At 43.6% G+C, this 24,529-nt stretch overlaps 1 protein-coding gene across 2 annotated transcripts in view; it reads left to right on the top strand.

Annotated features, from left to right (window-relative positions):
• Nucleotides 1–24,529, top strand: part of PLOD2 (procollagen-lysine,2-oxoglutarate 5-dioxygenase 2) — a 70,226-nt gene that overhangs the window by 28,345 nt on the left and 17,352 nt on the right. For both annotated transcript variants that reach the window (XM_064152832.1, XM_064152831.1), the window contains exons 4-10: nucleotides 1,914–2,077; nucleotides 3,965–4,077; nucleotides 6,736–6,799; nucleotides 8,941–9,038; nucleotides 10,850–10,951; nucleotides 17,540–17,665; nucleotides 19,451–19,572. In XM_064152832.1, the coding sequence (XP_064008902.1) occupies nucleotides 1,914–2,077; nucleotides 3,965–4,077; nucleotides 6,736–6,799; nucleotides 8,941–9,038; nucleotides 10,850–10,951; nucleotides 17,540–17,665; nucleotides 19,451–19,572 (789 nt within the window). The remainder of the gene's footprint in view (nucleotides 1–1,913; nucleotides 2,078–3,964; nucleotides 4,078–6,735; nucleotides 6,800–8,940; nucleotides 9,039–10,849; nucleotides 10,952–17,539; nucleotides 17,666–19,450; nucleotides 19,573–24,529) is intronic.

Genomic DNA, 24,529 nt, shown 5'->3' with positions numbered 1-24,529 from the left:
CTTGCAGCTCAGAAAGCCAACCAGAGCCTGGGCTGCATCAGGAGAAGTGTGGCCAGCAGAGTGAGGGAGGTGATTCTTCTCTACTCTGCTGAGATCCCACCTGGAGTACTGCATCCAGTTCTGGAGCCCCTACTTACAAGAAGGATGTGGAGATGCTGGAGCATGTCCAGAGAAGGGCTTGGAGGATGCTCAGAGGGCTGGAGCAGTTCTGCTGTGAGGACAGACTGAAAGAGTTGGGGCTGTTCAGTCTGGAGAAGAGGAGGCTCCCAGGTGACCTTCTTGTGGCCTTCCAGTATCTGAAGGGGGCCTACAAAAAAGGCCAATATGAGAGAGTGACAGGACTGGGGGAATGGAGCGACGCTGGAGGTGGGGAGATTCAGCCTGGAGGTGAGGAGGAAGTTAAGCATGAGAGTGGTGAGAGGCTGGAATGGGTTGCCCAGGGAGGTGGTTGAGGCCCCATCCCTGGAGGTGTTTAAGGCCAGGCTGGCTGAGGCTGTGGCCAGCCTGATCTAGGGTAGGGGTTGGAACTAGATGATCCTTGTGGTCCCTTCTAACCCTGACTGAATTTGTGGTCAGACCTACCCTCACATTTCTTCCCTTCAAGCTTTCATTTATCTTATCTACCATCTACACCTAGATAGCACAGCATTGTTTCATCAATACTGAGCTGAAATATGTCATTCCCATATTTAAGTTCATGAGCAAATAAACCTTACCAAGAAATATCTAAGTATATTCTTGATACAGAAGATATTCAGAAGAAAGTCAGTGGTCTTGTATTTGGAACAACATCATCTAGAGTTTCCCAATAAGAATTGCCTATATAATTTTCTTCCAGTCCTTCTCTTAAGAGAATAAAATGATTTTTTTTTTCTGTTGTTCTTAAACACATACACAGTTTCCTGCATGTGAAAATCTATTACCTTATTCAAAATGCATGGAGTGTGAAAATCAGTTTCAGGTAGACAAATTCTGAAGGAAAAAAAGAATGTCCAAAATGTGGGAGGGTGAAAAAAAATGTAGCTAGAAGGGGAAACTATTTGATCAATACTATTGATTTGAAGGGTTTTGTCCTAGAAGGGTTTAGGATTTTTATACAGTGACACCAAGCTAGGAGCAGGTGTTGATCTGTTGGAAGGTAGGAGAGCCCTGCAGAGGGACCTGGCCAGGCTGGATGGGTGGGCAGAGGCCAATGGGATGAGATTTAACAAGGCCAAGTGCAGGGTTCTGCACTTAGGCCACAACAACCCCAAGCAGCACTACAGGCTGGGGACTGAGTGGCTGGAGAGCAGCCAGGAGGAAAGGGACCTGGGGGTACTGATAGATAGTAAGCTGAAGATGAGCCAGCAGTGTGCCCAGGTGGCCAAGAGAGGCAATGGCATCCTGGCCTGCATCAGGAACAGTGTGGCCAGTAGGACAAGGGAGGTTATTCTTCCCCTGTACTCAGCACTGGTCAGGCCACACCTTGAGTGCTGTGTCCAGTTCTGGGCCCCTCAATTCAAGAGAGATGTTGAGGTGCTGGAACATGTCCAGAGAAGGGCAACGAAGCTGGTGAGGGGCCTGGAGCACAAAGCCTATGAGGAGAGGTTGAGGGAGCTGGGCCTGTTTAGCCTGGAGAAGAGGAGGCTCAGGGGTGATCTTATTACTGTCTACAACTACCTGAAGGTAGTGCCTGGATGAGGCACTTAGTGCCATGGTCTGGTTGACTGGCTAGGGCTGGGTGCTAGGTTGGACTGGATGATCTTGGAGGTCTCTTCCAACCTGGTTGATTCTATGATTCTATGATGTAAAACATGCTCTAATGAGTCGTTTCTCAGAATAAAAGAGCTGTCTCTGTGTTTAAGATCTGAGTCGTCCAACCCCTTGTTTGGAACGCAGAAGCGTTAATCTGATGGATCTGTTTCTGTTTTCAGCTATGATGTTATCTTTGCGGGAGGCCCTGAAGAGCTGCTAAAGAAATTTCAAGAAGCTAATCATAAAGTGGTGTTTGCAGCAGATGGACTGATTTGGCCAGATAAAAGGCTAGCTGATAAGTATCCTGTTGTCCGGACTGGAAAACGATTCCTGAACTCAGGAGGCAAGTGTGATTCTTGAGCACATGAAGGTCTTGAACGTGTCTCTCTTCTGTTTGTCTGTTTTGGGTATGGAACTGTTCCTGAACTTTCCAAGCATAAAGTCAAGGACTGGATTCGATGCCCTTTTCCCCTCTCCTTGACACTTGAACAGCTCCTCTTCTGCACTCAAAATAGTTTTCATTCAAACTTCTGTACTATTTGTTGGCAGTAACTTGTAGCAAGCAGATAAATAAACTAACAGCCCAAGCAAGCAACTGTGCCTTGCAGGGAACTGCTGTGCAGGGATGACCCAATTGCCATCAGATGAATCTGTTTCAGAAACAATCTAGTGTACAAGCCCAATCAAAGCTCTACATGCTACTTCAAGGCACAATTTGGCTGGGTCACAGAATTTCCTGAGTTGGCAGTCTGCTTGTTGGGGGATCTCTGCATACCGTGTAGATGTGTTCTGCCTGGCCCATCAGCATGGCTCAGGCCATCATCCTGGGTTCAGCTAGGACAGGGTTAATTTTCTCACAAGAAGCTGGAAGGGCCCACACTCAGGGTGGCCATCTGAACTAGCCAGTCGAGCATTTCATACCCTACTGCCCACTGCATAAGGAAAGGGCTGGCCCAGAGCAGAGGTGGCAGCGTTTGGTGCCAGTGGGGTCTGGCAAGCAGGTGATGTTTTATATTGCTCACTTCATATTTTATTTTAGTAGTATTATCGTTATTCCTCTTGTGTCTTCCTTCTGTATGGTTCTGGTGAACTTTCCTTAGCTCAACTCACAGAATTATGCATTTTGGTTCTGATTTTCCCTTCCATCCCAACAGGGGATGGAGGTGGGGAGGAGGCCATGTGCGGGGCTCAGCTGCCCACCTGGTCTAATCCATGGCAGCAGTGCATTGCAAGGAAATAGTATGTTACTTCTTTTAGTCTCAATGACTTGTTTACTCTGGAATCCTCCTTCAAATGTCAGCTTTGGTAATCATTTTGCAGGTGATGTATACTGCCAGTGGTACTGTTTCTCTCTGCTAGTGAGCACATACTGTCACTTCTAAGCACGTGGTGCTGCGCAGCGGGCAGATCTTCTTCCCCCAGCTTCTCTACCTCATCTATCTGCCCTCTTTTTTTGCCTTAAACATAACATACATTGGTTTTCAGTTGAATTCTTAGTAGCTCTGGCAGTATTAGGTTCAGGCTTCTGTTCCAGCAAAAAGTGATTGTTGAAAATGAAGCTCCTGCTTTGAACTTCTCAGGAACTGATCTGTTTCCTATTTATTAGCATTTAAACCGGTGGAGCACCTGGGTAAAATGACTCTTTCTACACCAATATGGTTAGATGGTCATAATCCACTTTATTTCTGTGATACAGTGACTTATATTCATTCTAGCAAGAGGCATGCTCCACCAAGATTGATTACAGAGGGTACAGGGTTGCTTGTAAGGCATCAATAGGTCAGCATACCATAACAATCTGAGGGTCAGCCTCTGGGGCTGGCTAAACTCTGCCCACCTGCAGCTGCACTCCACCCCCTGCAGCTGCATGTGGTGGGAAGCCACCCTGTGCCTGGTATCTAACTCCCAGGATGGACTCAAGGACATTCCCAGCACAGGTTGCTCATGTTTATGATTTCTGTGTCCTCTGCTAGCAAGAATTTCTCCAACACCTATTTTTTTCCATTAAAATAACATAGCTGCAAAAATAATTCTCAATTATGAATTTCTTAAAACAGAACTGGTAGTTATCACAGGAAGAAAACTGAGGTGTTTCTTTTTTTGATCCAAGTTGTATGAATTTAATACTTTGCTGGCCTGGAAAAGTCCAAATGAAGTTCCTGACTGGTGGACAGCATTGGCCAGAGTAGTGCTTTTTGTGGAAATAACTCATTTGTGTGTGATATTGCAGGATTTATTGGTTATGCTCCAAACATAAATCATATAGTGCAGCAATGGAATCTGCAGGATAATGATGATGACCAGCTGTTTTACACCAAGATCTATGTTGACCCATTGGCAAGGGTAGGTAGTGACTGTCTTTCTCATTTCTTTCTGCTTGAAATAGCATGCTGCTCTTCTTAAAACATCGGGGGGATCAAAATAAAAGGAATGTTGTCTCTTTATTCCTGAGTGCTGGATTGACAGTTGTTTGTTCTCTGGAGGCTCCTGCTGTTGGAGTGATGAACAGGCTTCCAAAGAGTCATGATTTCATATATCATTCCAGTCTGTCTGCAGATCCAGACAGGTTGTGCTTCGTTGTTAGAAATAATAGCTCCGAGGTATATGATCGGTCACATTCATCTTAATGATGGTCCCATATATTTGGCAACTTGATGGCCAGAGAATGTGGCATTTTTCCAGGGTGTCACTGCACTACTTGCTGATCCAGTGTTTTATATTTTTGGCTTGCTGCCATTTCAGATCCTGCCTGCAGCTGTCTCTGACTCTTCAGCTTTTGAGCAGATATGTTCAATAAAGATGCATAAATTTTTGGTGAAGTCTCTGTGTCCTAGCTTAACGAATTAGCAGCATTAAAGCATGATAGATGTCAGAGACATGGCCCTGATGCTGGAAAAAGAGAGCTGAGAAAAGTTAATGGTTTAGAAGCACACTGCAGAATGTTGAGGTTGATTTTGAGCATTTGTATGCTTAAGGCAGAGAAGTTTCTGAAGCACATATTTGTGTTTCCATTATGTTATGCCTGAAACGTCAGATGTGTTTAGATACAGGTACAGAAATAGGCTACTTAAGTGGGAAAGAACCTACAATGATCATCTCTTCCAACTGCCTGACTGATACAGGGCTGACCAGAAGTCAAAGCATATTATTTAAGAGTATTGTCTAAATGCCTTTTAAACAGTTGAAAGGCTTGGGCCTTTGAGCACCTTCTTAGGAAGCCTGTCTCAGTATTTGACCACCCTCTTGGTAAAGAAACACTTCCTGATGTCCATTCTAATCCTGCCCTGGCACAACTTTGAACCATTCCCATATGTCCTATCACTGGATACCAGCGAGGAGATCAGCACCTCTCTCTGCACTTCCCTTTCTCAGGAAGCAGTAGAGATAAATGAGGGCACTCTTCAGTCTCCTTTTCTTTAAACAAAACCAATAGTGTCCTCAGCTGCTTATAATATGCCAGGGTTGCCTCGATCCTGCAGGGACCGGAACGATGCTGAGACATCAATGTGATGCCTAAGTCAAACCTTTATTGCAGAGCTAATGCAACATGTATAATTCTGATAGGTTGCACAACAGGGTATGGGCTGTCCACACACCCTAGGAGCAAGACTGACTGGCCCCCCTTAGTCCCCTTGCACAGTTAACTTTGCAGCTTCTTTGCCAACTTTTCCAGGTTGTTTTCCCTGAAGCTGTACTCCTTATCTCACATCCTCCTCTGTGTCCTGATGTTACCTCTCTTGCTCTCTTATTTCAAATCACTCAGCATTGCCCAAACTCCCACAACCATAGGACATTCTTTGCAGTCCTCAGTGTTCAAATTGATTTTTATGGAAGTTGTCAGATGCTAGATAGGCAACTGAAAGGCCAGGGTATAGAGATATTAAAGCTGACTCTGCACCGCTGTCAGATGTAATGTAATTAGCTGCCTAAATAGATTGTCTTTTAGACAAAAAAAACATATACCTCTGCAAAATCCCCTCCTGCCCCATGATTCAAAACGTTTCCATGGCACCTAGTTTGGGATACTGCACTATCCATTAGCACTAATTCTCTATATGGTGATGTGCAGTGCAGTAGACTATGTAACAAAATCTTGGAAGACCCAAACATAGTATATAGAATCACAGAATCAATATGATCTGTAGAAGGGTTTTTAAGTGTTAAGGGTTGTGTACTTTGCTCAACGTGTTAGAAGAAAAATCTAAGTAGGAAATACAATATTAGGACAGTATTTTGGGAGTGCTGGTGGTTTCTCCAGTTTGGCTTTTGTATTTTTGAAACTGAAGCATAGTATGATTTGTTGCTTGGACAAGACTTCTGAAGTTTTACATTTGGTTTAATGAAATTTTATTTGACAACTTCTGCCGTACTCTAATTTCTCTTGGAGAATTAGGAACTTTATTCCTTCAGGGCCATCAATGTGATGAAAGGGCTGCAGCAGCTCTGTCATGGGGACAGGCTACAAGAGTTGAGGTTTTTCAGCCTGGAGAAGAGAAGGCTTTGAGGAGACCTTGTAGTGGCCTTCCAGTATCTGAAAGGGACCTACAGGAAGGCTGAGGAGGGATGATTGACAAGGTCTTGTAATGACAGGACAAGGGGGAATGGGTTTAAAGTGGCAGAGGGGAGATTCAAAGTGGATGTTAGGAAAGGGTTCTTTGCAGTGAGGGTGGTGAGACACTGGCACAGGTTGCCCAGGGAGGTAGTGGCTGCTCCCTGCCTGGAGGTGTTCAAAGCCAGATTGGATGAGGCCTTGAGTGACCTGCTCTAGTGGGAGGTGTCCCTGCCTATGGTGGAGGGTTGGAACTGGATGATCCTTGAGGTCCCTTCCAACCTAAACCGTTCTGTGTGTAGAACTGATCACTACACAGCTGCACAATGCAGGAATATAGGAAAACCAATCTAAAATTAAGACTCATATTGAAGACCTGTATACTTAGTCTTGCCTGGTTACTTGCTGCCACTGCAGGTATAACAACAACACCTTTGGTATTTTTATTTAAGGAACGCATTAACATTACCTTGGACCACAAATGTGCAATTTTCCAGACCCTAAATGGAGCTGTTGGTAAGTGCATGGTTTGCATATTCAATATTTTATTACCTGTTTCTACTTTACTTCACTGTGAGTAGTGTTTCCTAAACGTGTACTTGTTTGAAAGAAGTGTTTGAATGGGTTAACCTGATTACCAGATTAGTTAGAGATCTTCTGGGTTTAATACTGACCTCTCCCATTGGTAAAGTACTTCGTTCAAAACTAATTTTTTCTACTTTAAATCAGTGCAGTTAGCAAAAACTGAATTTTGGCCTGGAGAAGAGAAGGCTTCAAGGACACCTTCTGGTAGCCTTCCATTTTCTGAGGGGGTCTGCAGGAAGGCTGGGGAGGAACTATTGACAAAGTCTTGTAGAATCATAGAATCATAGACTTTTAATAGCTTTCTGCCCTGACTTCCAAAGAATATCAGCACCATTAGAATCATAGAATCAGCCAGGTTGGAAGAGACCTCCAAGATCATCCAGTCCAACCTAGCACCCAGCCCTAGCCAGTCATCTAGACCATGGCACTAAGTGCCTCATCTAGGTTTTTCTTCAACACCTCCAGGCATGGCAACTCCACCACCTCCCTGGGCAGCCCATTCCAATGCCAATCACTCTCTCTGCCAACAACTTCTTCCTAACATCCAGCCTAGACCTCCTCTGGCACAACTTGAGACTCTATCCCCTTGTTCTATTGCTGCTTGCCTGGCAGAAGAGACCAACCCCACCTGGCTACAGCCTCCCTTCAGGTAGTTGTAGATAGCAATGAGGTCACCCCTGAGCCTTCTCTTCTCTAGGCTAAACACCCCCAGCTCCCTCAGCCTCTCTTCACACGGCTGTGCTCCAGCTCTTTCACCAGCTTCATTGCCCTTCTCTGGATATGTTCCAGTACCTCAACATCTCTCTCAAATTGAGGAGCCCAGATCTGGACACAGCACTCAAGGTGTGGCCTGACCAGTGTTGAGTATAGGGGCAGAATAACTTCCCTTGTCCTGCTGGCCACACTGTTCCTGATCTAGGCCAGGATGCCATTGGCATCACGTTCAGCTACTATCTACCAATGTCTCTAGGTCCCTTTCTGCCTGTCTGCTCTCCAGCTGCTGTGTCCCCAGCCTGTAGTGCTGCTTGGGATTGTTGTGGCCAAAGTGTAGGACCCTGCACTTGGCTGTGTTAAATCTCATCCCATTGGCCTCTGCCCACCCATCCAGCCTGTCAGGGTCCCTCTGCAGGGCTCTCCTACCCTCCAACAAATTGACACCTGCTCCTAGCTTGGTGTCATCTGCAAACTTACTGATGCTGGACTCAAACTCCTGGTCCAGATCATCAGTAAAGACATTGAGCAGGACAAGGAGTATTGTTATGACAGGATGAGGACTAAGGGGTTTACACTGGCAGAGGGAAATTTTAAACTAGATGTTAGGAAGAAATTCTTTACAGTGAGGATGGTGAAGCACTGGCACAGGTTGCCCAGGGAGGTTGTGGCTGCTCCCTCCCTGGAGATGTTCAAGTCCAGGTTGGATGAGGCCTTGAGCAACCTGTTCTAGTGGGAGGTGTCCCTGCCTATGGCAGGAGGTTGGAACTAGATGGTCTTCGAAGTCCTTCCATCCTAAACCAGTCTATGATTCTGTCTTTCAGAAACAAAATTACAGGAGTAAGACTGGTGAATTAAATTGCATTTTAGATACTCCTGAGGAGTTGGCTACACATAAGGAAGTGGAATGGGGAAGAATATAGAATTTCCCTTATTTGACTGTCCTTAATTTCAATTGGAAAATGGCATTTATGCAAACATCCTTTCTTACCTTTGACTTCCAGTTATGTTCCAATTATGGAACAATGTTTGTATAGTCAGATTGTACGTGAAGTAATTATGGTTTCTTTACAAATAGTGTTTGCACAAACCAATTTCATTTTAAAAGCAGAGATCTTGCTGAAATAATGAGGGCAGCTGATGGCGAACTCAGAAGTTTGATGTAACTGTATTTAGCATAAAGACCTCTGAATTCAAGCTCTAGGTAAAAAAAAAAAATGAACCAAAGCTTCCAGATAAGAAACACTGACAAAGATAGCAACAAGCAACAGCAAAGGTATATTGCATGAGCAATATCTTGAAGTAGTCTGACATTTTAGCTTTTATTAAACCCTTATTACTGTGCCATCCTTGATTTGCAGATGAAGTCCTCTTGAAGTTTGAAGAAGGGAAAGTGAGAGCAAGGAATTCAATGTATGACACTCTACCCATCACTGTTCATGGAAATGGCCCAACTAAAGTGAGTGACAAACTGCTTTTATTTTTGTGCAAAGACTGCAATTTTACTGGAGGCAAAACCAGTGGTAGAGTCTGAAACAGCAACAGCACATCAAAACTGCTCATTTTCAGTTAATGCTATGAAGAGTTGCAAGGATAAAAGCTCTGTTCTGATAGCTGTCTCAATCATATTACTCTCCTCTTGCTGTAACTTGATATTGCTGCTGATGTAACTCTTTCTGCTCCCAGAGCCGTTGTAGCATGGGATATTGGAAATTAGTAATCTCAGATTAATTTACTCACTGGCACAAAACAGTTCTTGAAGCTTGTGAAGAATGTGTTTCTGGTTGTTAAATAGTAAGGAGAAAAGGATTTTATTGTGGGCAAACTCTTGTTGTGTGCCTCTTGTTGTGTGCCTCTTGTTGTGTGCCTCTTGTTGTGTGCCTCTTGTTGTGTGCCTCTTGTTGTGTGCCTCTTGTTGTGTGCCTCTTGTTGTGTGCCTCTTGTTGTGTGCCTCTTGTTGTGTGCCTCTTGTTGTGTGCCTCTTGTTGGCACACTTTGTCAATGTGTGAGTCCTTTATTTTAAACATAGAATGAAATTAAGAGAACAATAAGATTGTAAAGAGTTTTCCCTAGTTAGTAATTGTGGTGGTTTGGGTGTTCCCCACCCTCCCACTCCTATGAAATCACCCAGACTAGACTCAGCCGAGCTGGAAATTAGAGTGAAGCTTTATATTCACAGCTTAGCACAATATACAAGCAGATATTTACAATATCTACAGCTATAAACAGAAATATACAAGTTGAAAAAAGTGACTCCACCACTTCCCCTGGGCAGACTATTCCACTGCCAATCACTCTCTCTGTGAAGAACTTCCTCCTGTGAAGAACTTTCTCTCTGAGGAACTGCCTGCCCTGGCACAACTTAAGACTGTCCCCCCTTATAGAATCGTAGAACCAACCAGGTTGGAAGAGACCTGCAAGATCATCCAGTCCAACCTAGCACCCAGCCCTGTCCAATCAACTAAACCATGGCATTAAGTGCCTCATTCAGTCTTTGCTTGAACACCTCCAAGGATGGTAACTCCACCACCTCCCTGGGCAGCCCATTTCAGTGCCAGTCACTCTCTCTGGCAAGAACTTCTTCCTAACATCCAGCCTTGACCTCCCCCAGCACAACTCTGTCCCCTTGTTCTGTTGCTGGTTGCCTGGGAGAACAGACCAACCCCACCTGGCCTGTAGAGTTTGTGTCTTGAAAATCATTGCACCAACTTTTTGTTTAGCTGAAGCAATAAATGTGGATGCTAGGAGAATATGATCTTGGGTTTATAACTAAAAAGGAGGAAAAGTTTTTACCAGCTACTTCTGTATAATAATAGAATCAAGCAGGTTGGAGGAGACCTCCAAGATCATCCAGTCCAACCTAGCACCCAGCCCTAGCCAGTCAACCAGACCATGGCACTAAGTGCCTCAGCCAGGCTTTGCTTCAACACCTCCAGGGACGGTGCCTCCACCACCTCCCTGGGCAGCCCATTCCAATGCCAATCACTCTTTCTGTGAAGAACTTCCTTCTAACATCCAGCCTATACTTCCCCTGGCACAACTTGAGACTATGTCCCTTTGTTCTTTTCCTGGTTGTTTGGCAGAAGAGACCAACCCCCACCTGGCTACAGCCTCCCTTCAGGTAGTTGTAGACAGCAATGAGGTAAAAAAAAGACTGTCAATGTCCTTTAGATATGAGAGATTCAATAGATAAGCCTGAAATCCTTGAAAGATACAAATAACCATTTGCATGCACCCTTAATTAATTGGATTTGTTTATTCATTTACCAGATACACTTGAATTATTTGGGAAACTACATTCCTAATGCCTGGACACGGGAAACTGGTTGCAGTGTTTGTGATTTAGACCTACTAGACCTGTCAACAGTAACGGTAAGAACACTTTTCACTAGAAGAAAACCCCTTTGGGTGTAGTTAGTAGATGTATATAGTGATTTTTTGAGGCAGAATGGCTTCAGTATGCAGTACTATGTTTTGTATGCATCTTAAGACATTTCTTTTTCTGGTGTATGAAACTGTGTAAATGTGGAACTTAAAATGTGTTAGATATAACAGTATAGATCTCAAAATGTTTTTATCCATGAATTTAAATGTAGCTCTCACCAGTATTACTGAATATGTTCTCACCATCAAAAGACCCTCAGATCCTTACTTCTATACTGAGGGTGAATGAATTGGAATCATAGAATCAACCAGGTTGGAAGAGACCTCCAAGATCATCCAGTCCAACCCATTCCCCAGCTCTATCCAGTCAACTAGACCATGGCACTAAGTGCCTCAGGCAGGCTTTTCTTGAAGAACTCCATGGACGGTGCCTCCACCACCTCCCTGGGCAGCCCATTCCAATGCCAATCACTCTCTCTGTGAAGAACTTCCTCTTAACATCCAGCCTATACTTTCCCCAGCACAACTTGAGACTGTGTCCCCTTGTAAGCTTCATTTTTTTCTCTTTAGAAATTTGTGATGGTTTGGGTGTTTTGGATATTTGTGGAGTGGCCTTTAATTTCTACGTTGTTACTAAATCTCACCCAAAGTGCTTTAGACCTGTCATCTTTTGCAGCTCTGCAGCTTGCAGATTTGGGACAGAAGTTTTGTTATGATATTGCAAAGGTTTGGGTGTTACCTGCCCCTCCACTGTTATGAAATCAACCAGACTGGAGTCAGTGTGATGGTATGGGTGTTCCCTGCCCCCCCCCCCCCCTACTTTAGAAATCACCCAGACTAGACTCAGCCAGCTCTGGGAATATGAATGAAGCTTCTATTTACAGCTGGCACAGTATACAGCACAATATACAAGCTTATTATTTAGCAGAATATACAGGCAGATATTTACAGTATATACAGTTATAGACAGAAATAGACAAGGTAAAAGGTACTACAGAAACACAACAGCCCTCCCAGAAACCTGAGTCCCCAGGACTGGCATAGCTTGAGGCTGTGTCCTCTTGTTCTGGCGCTGGCCACCTGAGAGAAGAGAGCAACCTCCTCCTGGCCACAGCCTCCCCTCAGGTAGTTGTAGACAGCAATGAGGTCTCCCCTGAGCCTCCTCTTCTCCAGGCTAACCAATCCCAGCTCCCTCAGCCTCTCCTCGTAGGGCTGTGCTCAAGGCCTCTCCCCAGCCTCGTCGCCCTTCTCTGGACACACTCAAGCATCTCAATGTCCCTCCTAAATTGGGGGGCCCAGAACTGAACACAGGACTCAAGGTGTGGTCTAAGCAGTGCAGAGTACAGGGGCAGAATGACCTCCCTGCTCCTGCTGGCCACACCATTCCTGATGCAGGCCAGGATGCCACTGGCTCTCTTAGCCACCTGGGCCAAGAGACCCTCTTGCCAGCATTCCTTGATTTTTCTTATATCAGTACTATATATGCAAATGAGTTTCTGTATAATATATCTCATGGAATTGAGATCAAAATGTCAGTTCAGTCTTGAGAATTCTTAGAGGAGAAACATACATGTAAATGTGGCATGTGAATATCTGATATTTGGGAACTCATTTTCTTTGGCTCCAAGTGTGATTGATGCATTAAGTGTCTCCATGAATCTTTTGGCTTGTACTCCATAAAGTTTAGGCAGAACAAATGCTAAGGTTTATCATGTGGAAATGTAAGGCTTGTACTTAAAAGAACATTCTGATCATTGTTAACAAGCTGCTTCATTTCCATTCTTTATTGAAGATTTGAACAAGAATAGGTCTTAGAAGGTCATGTTGATAATAGCATGAAAGAGTAGTGGCTTGTAATCTTTTTTAATGAGCAGACAAAGCGTAAGAGTTTCTGAGCAGTAATTACCTTATGAGCTGGAGTATAAATGAAGTTTATTGCTGGGATTTTAATAATGTTCAGATTATTCTAATACTTAATTTCAATTTTGATTTAAAGATACAACATTCAAATTGTGTTCTGGTGAAATCTTAATATGGGCATACCTGGAAAAAAAAAAACCCAAACTTGATAAAGGGTTGGACGTGAGGTCTCTTCCAACCCTGATGATGATACTGTGATACTCTGATACTGTGATTTTTGTTTTTCCTGATGGTGTTAGTAGTTAAACTGTGCTCGAGGAGCAGTTAAATCTTAAAGCCAATGGTGGAAAGTAACTGACAACGATTTACTGCATAGCTTGCTACGGTTTATGTACATTTACTTGGAATGTGTCTTCCTTTCTGCAATTCATTCTTTGGACTTTGTACCTCGCTCACTGTGCCAGCAGAAATAGCAAGACTTTTCCTTGGCTTCAGTGGATATGTTTACTTCCAGCATTTTTAAGCACAAGCAGTGTTTAATTTTCTGAATGTGCTTTCTGTTCAGATCTGGCTGGTTGCTTTTTAACAAGAAATCTTCAGTGAAAAGAGCAATGCCAACTCTGTGTCTCTAATCACTCTTCTAACACTACTTCATTTAGCTTTCTTCATTGACACACTAATGTCTTCTGCAGATTTTATTTGTTCTTCTTGTAAGGTAGTGGATGATGATTTGTTGATGCTAGCTATGTTTTGGACTTTGAATTCCTACAGTGGTTTGGGTGTTACCTGCCCCCCCCCCCCCCACTTTGGAAATCACCCAGACTAGACTCAGTTGGCTCTGGAAATTGAATGAAGCTTATATTTACAGCTTAGCACAATATACAGGCAGATATTTAAAGTGTATACAGTTATAGACAGAAATAGACAAGGTAAAAGGTACTACAGAAACACAACAGCCCTCCCAGAAACCTGAGTCCCCAGGAGGGGCTCCCAACCACCCTTCCACCTTCTCCCACCCCTCAACCTTACCCCAGACATTGTTTTGTGCCCCAAGGAAGAATGGAGGGTCAGCCCAGGGCATTAGGAAGCAAGTGGGTTAATCAGAGAGACAGTAGGTGAGGTTAGAGAGATGCAGCCCAGAGCCCAGGCAGTGCCTGAATACCTTATCTGTGTTTTTACTCTTGTTCTTATCCATCTCAGCAAGCCTATGAGTGCAGTAGACATCACCATTGTTTCCCTTTCACAGCCTGTACTCTGGTTCTTCTCACCTAAACATTCTAGCCAGCTTCAAACTAGCACAATTCCTTTGGAGAGTTCTGACATGAATGGGTAGGTCCTAGTGGTGTTGATTTGGTGTTTCAGGCTTGACTTACCTGCAGACCTTGACTTTAGCATTGCATGCAAGATAAGCTCTGCTGCAGAATGAGGGCCTGAAATAATTGTGCTTTCTCTCGTGGGCATAGGTTATTTCATTCCTTCTGTGATGGTTGGGGTAGGTGCATGCAAGGCAGATGAGTGGAAGCATTATCCTGGGTAGCATAGGTTGGTCTGTGACAAATGAGCAGAAGGACCTGAGACACTACAAGGGGCAGTGTAAGAAGGTACTGGGTGCGTGGCCTGTAACAAGCTGAGCTTCAGGGTTACTGGGGAGCTTTTTCACACTATCAGAACCTCCTGTGCTCTGATCTTGACTGATGTATGGGAACAGTAACTGTTTCTGCTGCTAATGGCAGCAGCCTGCACCACCCCTAAATTGGGTCCTTACCCAAAGCAGGGTGATGGAAAAGAAGTTGAAGAGTGTCTTCCCCATATTATCAACTCCTGCTTGTGGAAGAAAGTAAACTTGAAATGGCAAAAATCTGTCAGAGAATCTGTGACACTGCAGTGCAGACTGGATATTTGCAACACTTTTTTTGCTGAGACACAACTGGGATGAACCAAAACTTTGGGCTTGATACACTCAAAATGCCGGTGACTAAAATTATTCATTGTGACCTAGATTCAGATTATGCAGTGACAACTCTTCATAGTATGGTGAACCAGGGTCTGGAGTGGTGAACTTGACGTTGAGGCAATGCAGTGGAAGATACATCAAAGAACTTTGCTTTAGTCATGGCTCCTTGAAATTTTAATGTGGAGCCAGGCAGTTCACACTTGGGTCTGTGATTGTCCTTATGACCTTTGCTGATCTGGAGGTGTTCAAGAAAAGACTGGATGAGGCATTTAGTGCCATGGTCTAGATAACTGGATAGGGCTGGGTGCTAGGTTGGGCTGAATGATCTTGGAGGTCTCTTCCAACCTGGTTGAGTCTATGATTCTATCTAATATAGACCTACCTCTCTTTGACCTGGAGAGTAAGGGGCCAATGCTTTAGCATTAGAGAGATATGCTAAAGAAATAATTGCAGCATTTCTTGTTGTGGTAGCACTTGTGCATGTTCAGCACAGCAAGCCCAGTGGCACAGGCTGTTTTCCTTCTCACTCCCAGTCAGCAGTATTAGTTGCCATGACATCAGCCTCGATGGAGTGGCTGCCAGAGAGTATCACAGTTGCTTTTCTGATGGCATGTCAGTGTACTTGTCTTCATTAGCTGTCCTGATGCTTTTAGGATGCCTGTCTGAGTGTGCATTAGGTTTGCAGACACAGTTGTGAATAAGAGGTAGTCAGGGTAAACACTGGTGCCTAATGTTTCCAGTCTGGTGCACTTGCCAGCGTGTTCCTGGATTTCAGATACAGAGAGTGGGGATGTTAAAACTCAACATGCACTGATGGCTTATCCAGACCCTTTTCAAGTGGGTGTTGGCTTGCCTAAGGAAAGCTGTCTTGCAGCCTTCTATACTCCTGTCAAGTTTCACTCCAAAACTTGTATTGTCTGTTTATAGAGGTGGAGAAAAATTGTGCAGGAGTCAAGACCTTCAAAGATTAAATTTCTCTTTCTCACATAGTGTAATGTAATTTAGGAATGGACAAAAGGCTGTCTGGCTTTGTTTTAGAGGTCATGGGCTCTGTATATTTAGGGTGACAATGCTGGTGGGGGGCTTGGAGCACAGTACTGTGAGGAGAGGCTGAGGGAGCTGGGGGTGTGCAGCCTGGAGAAGAGGAGGCTCAGGGGTGACCTCATTGCCATCTACAACTACCTGAAAGGAGGCAGTAGCTAGATGGGGGTTGGTCTCTTCTCCTAGGCAAGCAGCAAGAGAACAGGGGGACACAGCCTCAAGTTGTGGCAAGGCAGGTCTAGGCTGGATATCAGGAGGAAGTTGTTGGCAGAGAGAGTGATTGACATTGGAATGGGCTGCCCAGGGAGGTGATGGAGTCACTGTCCCTGGAGGTGTTGAAGAAAAGCCTGGATGAGGCACTTAGTGCCATGATCTAGTTGATTGGCTAGGGCTGGGTGCTAGGTTGGACTGGCTGATCTTGGAGGTCTCTTCCAACCTGGTTGATTCTATGATTCAAAAGAGCCACAAAGACATTTCCTGAAGACTTTGTAACACACCTAAGGTAGGTTGGACTGGATGATCTTGGAGGTCCCTTGCAACCCCTGACATTCTGTCATCGTCTCTCTCTTCTACAAGAAACAAGACCAGAGAAAATTTCTGTCTAATTAGATCTGTTCCTTTGATGCTGCATCTTATCAGGCTCTGCCATAGAATCACAGAAGGTTAGGGGCTGAAAGGGACCTTGAAAGATCATCCAGTCCAACCCTCTTGCCAGAGCATGATCACCTATACCAGATCACACAGGAATGCATCCAAGCAGGTCTTGAGCACCTCCAGAGGGAGACTCCAGTTTCCTTGGGCAGCCTGTTCCAGTGTTCTGTCACTCTCACAGGAAAAAAAAGAAAAGCCTGGATGAGGCACTTAGTGCCATGGTCAAGTTGACTGGCTAGGGCTGGGTGCTAGGCTGGACTGGATGATCTTGGAGGTCTCTTCCAACCTGGTTGATTCTATAATTCTATTCAGCACATAGAAACCTGGAATTAATGCCACTGTTCAAAAGATGTGAATTCACATGGAAACAATGGGGGTGAAAATTGAGTATCCCTGGATGTATGGGAGAAGCTCTATTTAGTTCATCAAAGGATAAAACCAGTGAGTGGAGAAGTGATGCAGAATACACTTAACAGTGGTCAGGGGGAAACAGCCCATACCATTTCAAAGTACAGATGAGTAAATTATTTGGTGATACTGAACTCCTCTAAAAAATTGGTCTTCCCTGTATTTTCATGTAGATGTACCATATTTTTATAGGATGCTTACAAAAAATGTGTTTGTGATGCAGTTCTAGGTGCACTTCCTTTTTTTTTCTGTTTTGATTTTACTCTTTAAATAAAATAAATTAAATTCCTCAGTACATTATTTTTACATCCAATTTCTGTCACTGCAATTCCCAGTTTTCTAGCAATATCAACTCCATTGTCCTCATTTGGTGAGTAACAGGGGCCATAGCACTTTAGAGATAGTTGATTTGGACTGTTTGAAAGTTATGTGGCCAAAGTTCCTGCCATGGTCTAGCCTTGAGCTCTGTGGTAAAGGGTTGGACTCGATGATCTATGAGGTCTCTTCCAACCTTGGTGATACTGTGTGATACTGTGACAATGACATGCAGTTGCTTTGTAATATAACTAATCTTAGGAAGGAAGCAAATCTTATTGGTTGTCCCAAAGTGTTTTGTATTTGTTTGTTTGTTGTTGTTTTTTTTCTTGCTTATTTGTTTTTAGGAATATCCACGAGTAAAAATTGGTGTTTTCATTGAACAACCCACTCCTTTCCTACCTAAATTTTTAGACAGACTGTTGACTCTGGACTACCCAAAGGAGCAACTCAGTATCTTCATTCATAACAATGTGAGTATGGTGTTACTGTTTCTGGAGTGGCCTTTAATTTCTCTGTTATTACTAACTCTCACCCAAACCTCTTCAGACCTCTCATCTTCTGAGGGAGCTTGCAGATTTGGGACAGAAGTTTTGTTATATTGTGGTGGTTTGGGTGTTACCTGCCCCACCACCACCCCCCCACTCTTATGAAATCACCTAGACTAGACTCAGCTGAGCTAGAAATTAAGAATGAAGCTTTATATTCACAGCTTAGCACAATATACAAGCAGATATTTACAGCTATAGGCAGAAATAGACAAGTTAAAAACAATACAGTAATACAACAGCCCTCCCAAAAAACAGAGTCCCCAGGAGGGGCTCCCAACCACCCTTCCACCCTCTTTCCACCCCTCTACCTTATCCTAGACTTTGCTTTATGTGCAAGGTGAGTTTGGAGGGTTGGCCAGGGGGGTTAGAAAGGAGAAGGATTAGATGTACAAGACAGCAGGTTAGGGAGAAAAGTGCAGGCATCTAGAGACACACAGTGACTGTGTTATCTGTGTTCTTGCTTTTGTACATCTCAGCAAGCCTATGAGTGCACTCTTGTGCAAAAGCTTCAGTTTGGGATATTATGATATGAATGAGTGTGTGAGGCAGCCTGTGGATTCCATGAACACATCTAGACTAAGAAAACAAATCTTTCTGAATGTAGTATGCAGAAGTAGTGACCTTCAATGGTCATTTAGGTCAGCTGCTAGGCTACTTCAGGACTGACCGAAAGTTAAAAGCACATGCATTTATATGTGTGTATATATATATATATATATTTAGTGCTCCTCTTGGCTTCCATGGGAAAGACTGGTGTGCCCCATTTATATTTTGAATGGCAGTGTAGATGAGTTGCTTTTTTATTTGTCTTTTAACAATAATTACATTTTACACTGCTTTTTGCTCATTTGTAATCTGGTGTTGCTGAGACTTCACCAGTGACTTGAGTAGTCCTGATTTTATGAGTAAGGTGTGTGTCTTCTGGAAAAAAAAGCACTGATCTGGAAGAGAAATGGGTGGAAAGTGTAATCCTGCCCTTTTTCCCTTGGCATGCATTACAGTTGAAATCATAGAGTAGAAATCAGCTTTTAAGTCTTCAGTGTCCCTGTTGTAAGGGGATATTAAAGAGATATATATGATACATGGCTTATGCTAGGTTTGGTTGCTTCAGCTAGAACTCATATGGTATTTGAAATCAGCTATTTTTTATGATAGAGGGGAAGGAAAACCCTACCCAATATTAACTATTCTAATGTCAGCCAGAATATGGAAAGGCTACAAATGATACTGGGTTGGAAGCATTGCATGCAGTTCAAATCTCCTAAATTGCAGGCAAGGTAATTAGAAATTAAACAATCAATCATGGTGACTGTGTTTTAAAGAAACACTAACTGTGACTGTCCATTTAGGTACAGATAACAGCTCCTTCTCTAAAGCCATTCTGGAGTGAAATAAACTCCTGTGTGCTGCTGGTGTTGTAGGATAGAAGATTGTAAAATAAATATCCTGAAAAACTACTGCACAAACAGTCTGTGAATCTTACAGCATTGGTTTGGAGATTCAGCTTTGCTTTCTGTTGCTCTCATGCTGGGTTCCTTTGCTAACAGTTTAGATAGAAGAGTTTCATTTAAATGACAGATTTGCTTGAGTAGCTTCAAATATTGTATACCATCAGTTTGCTCAGGCTAGAATACAATGTTCTTGGACAATATGTTTATTGTCATGGCAACTTTTCATTCACTGTAAACAATGTTAATGTGATTGCAGGAGGTTTACCATGAAAAGCACATCAAGAAATTCTGGGAAAAAGCCAAGAATATTATAAAAAGTATCAAAATTGTTGGACCTGAAGAAAATCTGAGTCAAGCAGAAGCCCGGAACATGGGAATGTAAAGTCTTATTTATTGAGCTGTTAAAATGATGCATGCACTCAAAAAGTTACCTCTCATGCATGGTATTTTGCATTTTTAAGCACTAACAACTTCCCATCTTAAGGCACAGAAGAGGGAGAGCTTTTGTTGTTTAAAAAGATTCAGATACAGGGTATGAGCTGTTGAGTGTTTTATGGTTTCTGTCTGATACAAAAAGCTGTTGTTCATTATGAAAACATCCCTGCTTTGGACTGCTCTGGTAGGCTGTCATCTTGTCTTCTAAGGGAGGCACAGACAACAGCAGGCTACAAAGTAAAATAAGAAGTATTAGGGTCTTTTTTTTTACATTAGAGATATTTCAAACATGAGCATATATTAATGTTGGTCAATATGAAAGCATCCCTGCTTTGGACTGCTCTGGTAGGCTGTCATCTTGTCTTCTAAAGGAGGTATAGACAACAGCAGGCTACAAAGTAAAATAAGAAGTATTAGGGTTTTTTTTTTTACATTAGAGATATTTCAAACATGAGCATATATTAATGTTGGTCATTATAAAAGCATCCCTGGCTTGGACTGTTCTGTTTAGCTGTCATCTTGTCTTCTAAAGGAGGCATAAACAACAGCAGGCTACAAAGTAAAATAAGATATATTAGGGTCTTTTTTTACATTAGAGATATTTCAAACATGAGCATATATTAATGTTGGTCAGTATGAAAGCATCCCTGCTTTGGACTGCTCTGGTAGGCTGCTGCCTTTTCTTCTAAGGGGGGTATAGACAACAGCAGGCTACAAAGTAAAATAAGATATATTAGGGTCTTTTTTTACATTAGAGATATTTCAAACATGAGCATATATTAATGTTGGTCAGTATGAAAGCATCCCTGCTTTGGACTGCTCTGGTAGGCTGTCATCTTGTCTTCTAAGGGGGGTATAGACAACAGCAGGCTACAAAGTAAAATAAGAAGTGTTAGTCTTTTTGTTTACATTAGAAGTATTTCAAACATGGGCATATATTAAAACATGATGAGCATAAACTGTTAAGCTTCAATAATAAAAACATCTATTGAAATGAAATAGATTTAGTATTTATGGTGTGCATCTCTTGGGGTGCATCTCTTGGGTAAAATAGAACAAAGTTTAAAGTTTGTGCAGAAATATGTAGCAGTTATCAAAGAAAGAAAGACTGAAGCAGGTGCAAGTGTTAGTGGAAATTGTAATTGGAACTTTCCAATCTACAAATGTTTTTGGGTATTTTTTTAATCTTTTCCAACTAAATCAGCACTGGTTTTGCTGAATAGAAGCACCTCTTGTAGAATCATAGAATCAACCAGGTTGGAGGAGAATTCCAAGATCATCCAGTCCAACCTAGCACCCAGCCCTAGCCAGTCAACTAGACCATGTCACCGAGTGCCTCATCCAGGCTTTCCTTCAACACCTCCAGGGACAGTGACTCCACCACCTCCCTGGGCAGCCCATTCCAATGCAAATCACTCTCTCTGGCAACTACTTCCTCCTAACATCCAGCCTAGACCTCCCCTGGCACAACTTGAGGCTGTGTCCCCTTGTTCTATTGGTGAACAATAGAACAATAGCCTGGCAGAAGAGACCAACCCCCACCTGGCTACAGCCTCCCTTCAGGTGGTTGTAGACAGCAATGAGGTCCCCCCTGAGCCTCCTCTTCTCCAGGCTACACACCCCCAGCTCCCTCAGCCTCTCCTCATAGGGTTTGTGCCCCAGGCCCCTCACCAGCTTTGTGGCCCTTCTCTGGACACCTTCCAGCACCTCAACATCTCTCTTGAATTGAGGAGCCCAGAACTGGACACAGTACTCAAGGGGTGCCCTGACCAGTGCTGAGCACAGGGGCACAATAACCTCCCTTGTCCTACTGGCCACACTGTTCCTGATGCAGGCCAGGATGCCATTGGCTCTCTTGGCCACCTGGGCACACTGCTGGCTCATTTTCAGCCTACTATCAGTACCCCCAGGTCCCTTTCCTCCTGGCTGCTTTCCAGCCACTCAGTCCCTACCCTGTAGTGCTGCTTGGGGTTGTTGTGGCCAAAGTGCAGAACCCTGCACTTGGCCTTGTTCAATCTCATCCCATTGGCCTCTGCCCACCCATCCAGCCTGTCCAGGTCCCTCTGCAGGGCTCTCCTACCTTCCAAGAGATCAACACCTGTACTGGATATGCATTTAAGAATTGCTCTTTTGTCCCTCTCCTATTTCTCTTTTACTTTTTAACATTATTTCTTTTTATTAACATGACATTTAAATAAGGACATGGTGAAAGCTTGACCTGGATATAGAGGTGAGAGAATTAAGATTGCTTTTTTTTCTGTAGTTCAAAGAGAAGAATATGTTCCCAGGTCTTTCATGAGTGTCAGAGCAGAGAAATGATTTCCAAAAGGCCTTTTTCTTGTATGTGTTCAGATGTTAAGACCGTAGCATAGTCTGTTCATGACACAAACTGAAAGGATGAAGGTCTAGTCCTGAGCCTATGTGGTCTTCTTGGAAATCTGTTTGAACAGGGTTTTGTTGTGCTGAAGCCGTTGGGAACTGATATTTGATTGAGGTCCAAGCCTCTCCCATAGCCTTTCTAGGAAACACTGCAGATGGCCAGTGTCAGTGTAAACAGCTTCTTACATGTTCATAAATCATTCCTTCTTGCTTCCAATAGTCTTTGCAACTAATGTACCACATTTTGTAACCTTTTTGAGCTAGTGTTGTTATGTGTGACTGAGGTGGGTATTTCTGGAGTGGCCTTTAATTTCTCTGTTACTACTACTGTGCTGGGGTAGGTCTAGGCTGGATGTTAGGAGGAAGTTCTTCACAGAGAGAGTGATTGGCATTGGAATGGGCTGCCCAGGGAGGTGGTGGAGGCACTGTCCCTGGAGGTCTTCAAGAAAAGCCTGGCTGAGGCACTTAGTGCCATGGTCTAGTTGACTGGCTAGGGCTGGGTGCTAGGTTGGACTGGATGATCTTGGAGGTCTCTTCCAACCTGGTTGATTCGATGATACTAACTCTCACCCAAACCTCTTCAGACCTGTCATCTTCTGAGGGAGCTTGCAGATTTGGGACAGAAGTTTTGTTATATTGTGATGGTTTGGGTGTTACCTGCCCCCCCAGCACCCCCCCACTCTTATGAAATCACCCAGACTAGACTCAGCTGAGCTAGAAATTAAGAATGAAGTTTTATATTCACAGCTTAGCACAATATACAAGCAGATATTTACAGTATTTACAGCTATAGGCAGAAATAGACAAGTTAAAAACAATACAATAATACAACAGCCTTCCCAAAAAACAGAGTCCCTAGGAGGGGCTCCCAACCACCCTTCCACCTTCTTTCCACCCCTCTACCTTATCCCAGGCTTTGCTTTATGTGCAAGGTGAGTTTGGAGGGTTGGCCAGGGGGGCTAGAAAGGAGAAAGATTAGTTGTACAAGACAGCAGGTTAGGGAGAAAAGTGCAGGCATCTAGAAACACACAGTGACTGTGTTATCTCTGTTTGTGTTCTTGCTTTTGTGCTTCTCAGCAAGCCTATGAGTGCAGTAGACATCACCACTGTTTACTTTTCACAGCCTACAATCTAGTTTCTCTCACTAAAATTTCCTACTTAACCTCAAACTGGCACAGATGTATGGTCTTTGCTTAACCTGTGGATTAAAAACCCAGTAATTTAAAGGTATATTTGTGCCAAATTATTTCCAATTTTATTAGTGTAAGGCAGAGAGAGAGTCACAGTTGTGATGTGTACCACCTGGTACACTACACTGTGCTGCTGTCTTATCCTTTGCCTGAATATGATTTGACCCATATTGGTTCTTGCTCCAAAAGGCCTTCCTCCTTCCTAGGAGGAAGTTCTTGCCAGAGAGTGTGATTGGCTGGGGTGGTGGAGTCACTGTCCCTGGAGGTGCTGAAGAAAAGCCTGGATGAGGCACTTAGTGCCATGGTCTAGTTGACTGGATAGGGCTGGGTGCTAGGTTGGACTGGATGATCTTGGAGGTCTCTTCCAACCTTGTTGATTCTATGATTCTCTAAGCTCCTATTTAGTATCAGTAAACTATGACATGGACAGAGGAGGACTCCAATTTAGTCCTTGGTCCAAATATTTGCCTTACTCTGTGGTTGAAGCAAGAGCAAGGACTAAATCTGTCAGCTGTCAAGTGATTTCTGTTGGAATCTTGTACTTTTCTGGACCTGCTTCTTCTGAACACTTCAGCAGCTTTGGGTTTCAGCCCTAGGTGAAGGAGAAGCGTTTTGAGCTTTGGGTGTTGCAGAAGAAAAATGACTTTTCCCACCCATATCTGACTTCAGTAGCTTCGGGGTCTGATTAACGATAACAAATACTTAAGCCTGAGATGCAAAGCTAAACATTAGTGCTTTATCTGTTCTGTGGCTACACTTGTTTGTTTTGCAGCGATGGCTGATAAGAGTTTCTTTTACTGTTGTGGCTGACTGAGAGAGTCATTGGGCACTGGAATGGGCTGCCCGGGGAGGTGGTGGAGTTGCCGTCCCTGGAGCTGTTCAAGGCAGGACTGGACGTGGCACTTGGTGCCATGGTCTGGCCTTGAGCTCTGTGGTAAAGGGTTGGACTTGATGATCTATGAGGTCTCTTCCAACCCTGGTGATACTGTGAAATGGCAAGTGCAGCAAAAGGCAGGCAATGGCAGCCAGTTTTTCAATGTGTGTTGCAGGCTTGGGTGTAGGACACTTTTCCTAGGTCTGTCAGATGGTCCAAAAGTTCTCTCTCTTCGAGTTCACAGTCCTCATTTGGAATTATTTCCAAACTCTGAGCAGTATAAAAATGATAAATAGATTACTTGCAAATTCAAGCAATGTCTGAAAACTAAAAGGGTGACTCAGTGGTAAATAAACTGGATAGGCCATCTGTCTTACTACTATAAACAGCTAGCCCCCTGGAATATCTCAGTGGAAAGCTTGAAGAGCAGAGCAGTGGAACTTTCCCTTTTCAGATG

Source organism: Pogoniulus pusillus, chromosome 13, assembly GCF_015220805.1.
Source record: "Pogoniulus pusillus isolate bPogPus1 chromosome 13, bPogPus1.pri, whole genome shotgun sequence".
Lineage (NCBI taxonomy): Eukaryota > Metazoa > Chordata > Aves > Piciformes > Lybiidae > Pogoniulus > Pogoniulus pusillus.
The sequence above is the reverse complement of the archived record's forward strand: the minus strand, read 5'-3'. Positions and strand labels throughout refer to the sequence as shown.